The 8,422-nt window shown below is 37.4% G+C and overlaps 1 protein-coding gene across 1 annotated transcript; it reads right to left on the bottom strand.

Annotated features, from left to right (window-relative positions):
- Positions 1 to 853: 853 nt before the first annotated feature.
- Positions 854 to 3,215, bottom strand: si:ch211-113e8.11 (uncharacterized). The gene is made up of 2 exons (XM_007240775.4): positions 2,925 to 3,215; positions 854 to 1,805 (listed from the first exon to the last, which is right to left on the bottom strand). The coding sequence occupies exons 1-2, from the start codon at positions 2,999 to 3,001 to the stop codon at positions 1,109 to 1,111; spliced, it is 774 nt and encodes a 257-aa protein (XP_007240837.3). The 5' UTR covers positions 3,002 to 3,215; the 3' UTR covers positions 854 to 1,108.
- Positions 3,216 to 8,422: the final 5,207 nt, after the last annotated feature.

Below are 8,422 nucleotides of genomic sequence, written 5' to 3'. Positions count from 1 at the left end.
TTTATCAGTGATGGTTTAGGACAGGTTCGAGTTCAGGTGCTTGTTTTCAGCAGTCATGAAGCTATAGGGAATCCATTTGACCATTTTTGTGTATTTTTGCTGCCACTAGAGCTGGACAATATATTGATTTATTTTTATCAACAGTATCATCAGTGCTTAAAGAGGACTGACTCAACTGTACATTTCATTAGAGTGTGGAAAAAATTGTGTTTCATTAGAAGCTATGCATTAAAAAATTTATATAAAAGTATTCATGAGTAAAACAGCAGAATCCGCCACTACTGATGCACTTTTCTGCTCATCAAAATACGATAAATACTGTATATTTTCTTAAGAATGTCTTCAAATATTGTGATATAACATTTTATTATATCACGCAGCAACATCAGTGTACAAGGGCAGTGGCTGTACTGTTCATATTAATATCAGAATTGTATAAATCCATAATAATATTATTGTGATTATACCATAGTTCCATATTATCACTGTTTACTGAAACATTTTGAGTTAAAGAGGAGGAGAAAATAGGATCTGTTTGGTTGTACAACCCTATAGAACACTACGCCAGTTAAAATAGTTCCATTGCTGCTCTGTTTGTAGCTGCGCTGTTTGGCTTGTAAGCGCTGCATTGTTGCTAGGTTACCTGTATGTAGCGGAGTAATACATGAAGAGCTTTGGTTACAGTGCATTACCGGCTGATAATGGCACTCGTAGAATGCCTCTCAACCAATCACATTGCAGGGTCGGAACTAACTGTGGTATAATTAAAAATAATCCATGACTAAACACTGCAATATGACTTGAAATTAGTGTAATTGTTCAGTATAAATTAATCAGTCTTTCAGAGGTGGGCTATTCAACAAAAGTTTGTACTCTTTATCATGTTTTTTTCACTACACCTCAAGTCCATTTCACACCAGAGTTCTACTTTAATTGCAGTAACAAAATTTCACAATATCACAATACAATAAAATGTTGTTATATTGCCCAGGCCTAGTGCAGCAGATACACAGCTGGTGTATTTAATAAACTGGTAACTCTGTAAATATTTCCACACTGATAATTCTACAATCCTAATCCAGAAATTCCCCGATCTCCCGGGACTGGGTTAGCAGTGTGAGCTCCTGTTGTCCCGCTGCATGGTGTACTGTTTCAGGGCCCGTTTGGGGGGTATGAGTGTGTTACTGAGTCCAACTCTGTGCTTCTTCCTCTTACGACTCTCCTCCTCTTCCTCGTCTGCCTCGCCTCGCTCCATCTCCAGTGTGTGTGAGGAGGCTGGAGCCGGCTCGGTTTGGTCCGCTGCTCCGTTATTGTCTGGTTCAGCCGGTTCGGTTGATAATCCGGTGCTGTTCTGCAGGTCGCTGTCGTGAGCGAATTTACAGCGAATTCCAAATCGACAGCGTCCGTCTTTCCTATAGGCCACGCACATCCTCTTCCCCCCGATCTGATTGGGCCGAGCCTGCTGGGTGAGCGGGACGTGCTTCTGCAGGACGTTCAGCTTCTCCTCCGCTCTGTCCTTAAACGGGTTGGCGAACACGCTGCTGCCCGCCGGGAGCCCACCGGAGCCGGACCGGCCCAGCGGAGGAGGGGGCAGTTTGTGGGAGGAAGAGCTGAAGGGTGGAGGAAGGACTGGAGTCCCTGAGGATGAGTCTATATCTGCAGGATAAGCAGCTTCAGCTGACTCCTCCTCCTGATCTTCTGGTTCAGATTCAGAACTGGACTCACTGGAAGCTGATCCGGATTCCAGCAGGAAATTCCGGGTTTTCCTCTCGCCGCCAGCCTTCACCTCATTCTCCTTCTCGGGTCTGTAAACATAAAAACACAGTTGTGAATTATTATTATTATAAAACCAACTCTGTACAGGGTAGGGGTGAGACAATATATATAAAAGAAATTTTGATATATCGTATTGATTTCGTTTGCAATACAGCATTATTGATTTGTGGCATCAAATATGAATATTTTTATTAAAACATAACCGTTCTATAGGTGCGCCCAGTGGTCTAAAGCGCTGCCCCTATGATAGGAAAATCGCTGGTTCGATTCCCAGTCATGCAGCTTGCCATCAGCTGCTGGAGCCCTGAGAGAGCACATTTGGTCTTGCTCTCTCTGGGTGGGTACAGTAGATGGCGCTCTTTCCCCTCATCACTCCTAGGGTGATGTGGATCAGCACAAGGCGTCTGTGGCTGTTAAAATGTTAACAGGTTAAATGCTGACTGTTTTCTGACTTTTCAATTAGTATATTCTGAATATTGAATTAGGATTGTGTCTGATCAGTTCTACCGCTTAACTGTATGATAAACTATCTTTTTAAACCATTGCTTATTTTTTTTAAATAGCAAGAGTTTAAGAGAGTTTATGTTTTGTGTTTTTTGCAGTTTTTGCACAGTTTCCTGGTATTGTAATTCTCGTTAAATCCACAGCTGTCATGCTGGAGTATAGCTACAGCTGCAACCCTTGAGCTAAGTCTAAAAACTCAGTATATAAACCTAAAGAATAAAACAATAAACTCATGTATTTTAAATGTAGTGCTAGACTTTACTGTATATGTAGTACACTAGGGTTTGTGCTAATTAATAGGTACTAGGGATAGACTTGAAATTGTATAACTAATCTTAAATTAAAGTTAAAATATGCTTAGTAAATTAGTTTAAGCAGAGATTAATAGGAATTATCAGTTCCACCTTAAATGGTGCAGCAGTTACATGCAGGATCTTGAGATGCGCCCGGATGTAACTGTAGAACTAATGGCCATTTAAGGTGGAACGGATAATTCAACTGAAAGGTTGTAAACTGGATCACAGCTGGCTATTGTTCAGCCTTTAAACATTATTTACACACATTAGGCGTGTATGAAGTAATACACAGTTATCCAAACAGGTAATTACATGAATTTACAGATTAAAATGCATTAATTTACTCACTGTGTGCTGCTGCCGTTCTCTTCCTCCTCCTCTGAATCCGAGGACACTCCATACCCAACCAGCGACCTCACCTCCATTTAGCCCGTTTTAAAGCTTTTAAAGCATACTTCTCTTTAATATGACATATATGATTTATCTACTGTGCACCAAACATCTTAATAATCTGTTTAAATAAGCAGAAACCACGTTTTTTTAAGGTTAATTTTGGTTCAAAACCAGCACTAACCCGCTGTCTCTGTTGATAAGGCGCTGAGCTTCTCCGACTGTTCTCAGCGGTCGCGGGCGCAGCAGCGCCGCTATCCGGCTATGAGTGGAACTGCAACAACAAAACACTAACCTCAATTCAGTATGACCTTATGACCCTTTTCACAATAATACTGTATTACAAAAGATTTTTAAATTTATTCGTAATATATAATTAACTGAATCAATGTAAATGTAAATGAATATTCTTAACGTATTCTTAAATAGTTCAAACGTAATAGAATAGAATAAAATAGAATAGAAATATGTCTTTTCCATTGTCATGGATACAACGAAATTTAAAGTGCTCTCTAGTCAGCGCATCAATTAAAAACCCTCAAGGTAAAATGTACACACTAGGGGTGATATATTTTATTGTACTCAATAATATTGCTAACATTTTTTAATATGGCGAACGATATTATGCCCTGAAATATTGTGCCATTACACCCACCCTTAATTATCACACCATGTTACTACTTTTTTACTGTTTTTAGCTAAAGAAAAATTCACACGGTTCTCATTTTCCATTAAATATCTACTAGAGACTATGGAGATTATATCTGTCCTGTATCATTTATTTTATTTTAATCCTGGTTATATGGAGATATTGTTTTGCAATATTGAGGGTTGATGTTGCAGTTGGATAAAAACTGTCTTTTTGTTCTCATATTAACTAATCAGGTAACTAAAAGGTAACAGTTAGTGAGTGGGATGATAGATGTCTTTTGTAATGTTCTGGGATTTTTTTAAAGACATGCTGAAGGAGCATACTGAACAAGTTAGATTGATATACAGTACCAGGCAAGACACACCTTAAATTTGGTTGTTTTTCATTATTTTATAATTTTCTGCATTGTAAAAAAACATGTGTGCCATGGATCTGTGGATAAATAAGAAGTTCCAGTTGAGTTCTTCAGGAAAAAACAGCTAAGATCAGCTGTTTGTTTTGGTGTCTATTTTGCCTTTAGTTCTCTGAATGTACATTCATTTACTGCACTGCAGGGCGAGGGTCTGTGGTTAAAGGCTAGTTAATTAGTCTGTCTCAAGCTTTTCTGGAAAAATATACAGCAAAACATTTGGTCAGAGATACTTTTCACCAAGACATACATATAGCATTTATATGTATAGGTATAATTAGATAAGGTAAAGAGGTGAATGTCAGTCAATCCCAAACATTTCAGGAACTTTTAAATTATCCTCAAGTGCAGTCACCGCAAAGACCATCAAAAACGTTATGATAAAACTGGCACTCATCAGGACTGCCCTAGGAAAAAAAGAGCAAGAGTTTCCTCTGTTGTACAGGATAAGTTTATCAGAGTTTCCAGCCTCAGAAACCACAAGTTAACCTAAATGCTTCTTCACAGAGTATTTTGGTTTGTTTAACAGTAATTTCAAGTTACTACACGATTCCTTATGTGTTCCTTCATAGTCTGGATCACTTTACTATTCATTTACTACGTAGACAGAAAAAAACTCAAAAGAATCTACAAGGAACAAGGAAGGTTAAATAAACCCAGACATGACTAATGGAGGAAACCAGTGAACCTGAATAGAGAGTTACAGGATGGTGGATATAGAAGACTGTGTGTGGGAGAGGTTTCAGTGTGGGTGGGGGGCAGCATCACACTTTCCAGAAACAGGTTAGGAGGTAAGTACAGGTTTGGGTCACCAGTTTAGACCTTTACAATGCTTTCTCTTAATACAGTGAACTAAAACAGGTTGGTATTTTACAAAGATCAAGCGGAATATTATGTCCACTTCTTTGTTTCTACACTCACAGTCCTTTTTATCAGCTCCACTGATCATAATATAGTATATCATAATGTACAGAATATACTGTATATATAATGTATATGTTTCTTCATATGTATGTTTCATTATTCTCCTACTTTCACTCTGTTCTTCAATACTCAGAACCCACAGGATAGAAAACCACCACAGAGCAGCTTCTATTAATATTTGGGTGGTTATTCTCAGCAATGCAATGATTAACATTGATTAGCATGGTAGTGGTGTATGTGGTGTTATTGTGTGTTGTGCTGGTACAGTGACTGGATCAGATACATCAGTAGTTTTCTCAGCGTCTTGAAGGAAGGAGTTCCTGGGGGTGCTGAACAATAGTTGCTGCTTTTCCTTCACACTGTGAAGCTCCAGCTCATCCTAAAGGGGATAATCAGGGGATTAGTGTGGAGGAATAACTCGTTTTCATCTCTTTAATATTAATCTGGAATTTAGAAAATACATTAAATAAAGACATAAAGAAAAACATTGAATGATATTTCTCAATATTACACAGAGCTACTCATCTGAGGTTACCTCAGGAGCTTGGTAAATCCATTAATCCTGAATTAATATCAGTGACCTGCTGTGTGATTCAGGTTTAATGCAGACAGTAAACGCAGCAGTGTGTCAGTGAATGACTCTGGTGTTTTGAAGGGATTTAGTTCATGTTGGAGCAGGATCTCCAGCCCAGCCACCAATCGGCTGGACCCGTGTGTAATCCTGCGGGAGATTGTTCCGCTCTGTGAGCCAGAGGGAGGACACACATTCCATTCAGCCTCAGTACCGGCCTGGAAATGTGAGCATTTGACATTTACCCAGAAATTAAACACAACTGACCTCAGTCTGCACTATATTTACTCTATACACACACTTCCATCGGACAGCAGCATGTATATTCATTGTAAAGTGATCATTTTACCTCAGGGGATGGCTTGGCTTGAGAATGCCCACACCTATATAAGTTGTGAGGTGTTATCTAGTGAGTGAGGCTGATTAAACACTGGTCAGTGTGTTTATGGTAAGGCCAGGTGAATTAATGTATGATCGACTGTTACATTACATTACATTACATTTGGCAGACACTTTTTTCCAAAGTGACTTACAATAGTAATGTGCATAGAGTAGTAGAAGTTAAAGTTAAAAAACATTTTAGATAGGTGTAGCGCCCCCTGGGGGTCGGCTGCAGGTATAAATTTAATCCCAAAGGATATAGAGAGAAAATGGACCAGTCTAGGTTCGCTCGTGAAGCAGAAAGGATAAAGACACACAATCTGACTTTAGAAATTTTCAGTAAATGTATTGACACTGTTAAAATAGAGGCAACTGATGTAGAAAGGTAAATAAAACAGTAGATAAAACAAAACAGAAAAATAGAAGCAAGGTTTACAAATAAACAAATCAGGTAGTTACTCCCAAAAGTAAACAATCAGTATATAAAACAATATATTCACAAAAATATAATTGGTTTTCCCTTTGTGGTATGTCTCAAGCTCTATTATATTCTAAAGGTTTCCTATTTTATAACTCAGTCCTGTGGAATAATTTTAGTACTTTAAGGATTACTATTATTTTAGGTTTAGTATTATTTAGTTACTATTAATGGTTATCTTTCTTTTAGGTTTTGGTTTGACAATTAAGGTAAGTATAATTATTAAGGTAAGTATAATTATTAAGGTAAGTATAATTATTAAGGTAAGTATAATTATTACGGTAAGTATAATTATTAAGGTAAGTATAATTATTAATTAGGGAATTAGGATAAGTATAATTATTAGAGTAAGTATTGATTAGAGGATTAAGGTAAGTATTCACTTGTCTATTTCAGTTGGTTAAGAGGTGAGTATTGAACCTGTAGGTATAATTCTGGAATGTCACACACCAAGGTACCTTTTCTCCCAACACAATATAAAACCCAATAGTTCACAAATTCACCCAAATAATAAAATAAAATAACAAAACAGTGCAAAATTCAGTATCAGCTTATTAGAATTAAACCCACAGTATTTACGATGTAAATCAATTCAGTTCAATTCACATTAAATGTGACTGGACGAAGCAAAGTCTGTTCTTTAAGTGTTTCAGTCCGTCCAAGAATGGGTTTATCGGTTTCTGTTCCTTATGCAGGTAACGCAGTGTAACTCACTTGGAACGAGGAGGAAAGAAAAAAAAGGTCCAACCGTAAAAAAAAAGCCTAAAGGAGTTCAAAGGGAAATAATGGGAAAGAGGAGGAAAGGAGGGGAAGAAGGGGACTGTACTCTCTCTCGGACTCCGGCCACTGAAGGAGATGCGGTATAATCAGGGATTTGATTTGAATCAACATTATGACCATTATTATGCTAAATCACATTACCTAGACCTTTTAAAGTCTAGCCTAAACAGGCCACATCCAGCAGCTCGACTATCATGAATAGATGTGTTTCAAAAAAAATTTTTGCAAGGTGAAACTCAACATACATAAAATCAACAAAACACAAAGAAACACAGCAGAATAAACAGGCAAGTCCAGACTAGCAGGCAGAGAAATACGAAGGCAATGCTATTACCAACAGATGGGAATATAAATCACCTGGGACTGGCACACTGGTGGAAACTCTAATAACAAGACGGGACTATGATAATAGTAAATGAGTCCTGGCTCAGTGCTGGGCCATCGTTCATCTCGCCCACATACCGCTGTGGAATCTGGCTGCTGGAACACAGCTATGACTGAGCCAGTTTTGGACTTTAATACACTTATCATTGCAATAAGTAAAATAAAAAGAATAAATGCTTTATAAATGCTCTAACTGGGCCGTATTTGTCCCTGTCACCAGTTCAAAGAACAATGCCTTTACAAGAAGAATGATTTCATTTTCAAAAAAGATAAAAGCAGAGAATAGATTTAAAGAACTGGAATATACTTGTTTAGTTTATGTCAATGATATAGACATTCATTAGACACAACAAAACATTTTATGTACTTGGACTTGGTTCAAAACAACTGTCATAAAAAGTGTTGCACATCGTAGATATGTTTTATTAATTCATCAGCCTATAACACTGCAATAAACATTTTGTGGATGCTACACAAAATATATATAGTGCAATTTTGCTGGACTTGTGAATTCTGAAGCCAACTTGTAGAAACAAACAATACCTTAATTTGAACCCTTTCAGACCTTGTCTCCATTACAATGGACATTGTGTTTACTTCTTACTTGTGTATTCTTGCACTTAACCAAGATTGAGATCTATTGTCTGTCCATAAAAATAGACATTTATCAGCCAATCAGACAACAGTTCAGCTCTGCCACTTGCATTGAAAAACAAACAAACAAAAAAACAATTCAAACAAGTAAAGCATGGCAGCATGTTTCCCATCATCATGTTTTTTTTACTGCTTAGGAATGATTTGTGAACAAACACAGTTATATAACATTTAAATAGAATAAAAATAATGATTTTGTACAAATTATTCAACTACAATTCAC

This window comes from Astyanax mexicanus, chromosome 7 (genome assembly GCF_023375975.1).
Source record: "Astyanax mexicanus isolate ESR-SI-001 chromosome 7, AstMex3_surface, whole genome shotgun sequence".
In the NCBI taxonomy this organism is placed as follows: domain Eukaryota; kingdom Metazoa; phylum Chordata; class Actinopteri; order Characiformes; family Acestrorhamphidae; genus Astyanax; species Astyanax mexicanus.
This window is presented reverse-complemented; position numbering and strand designations above follow the sequence as displayed.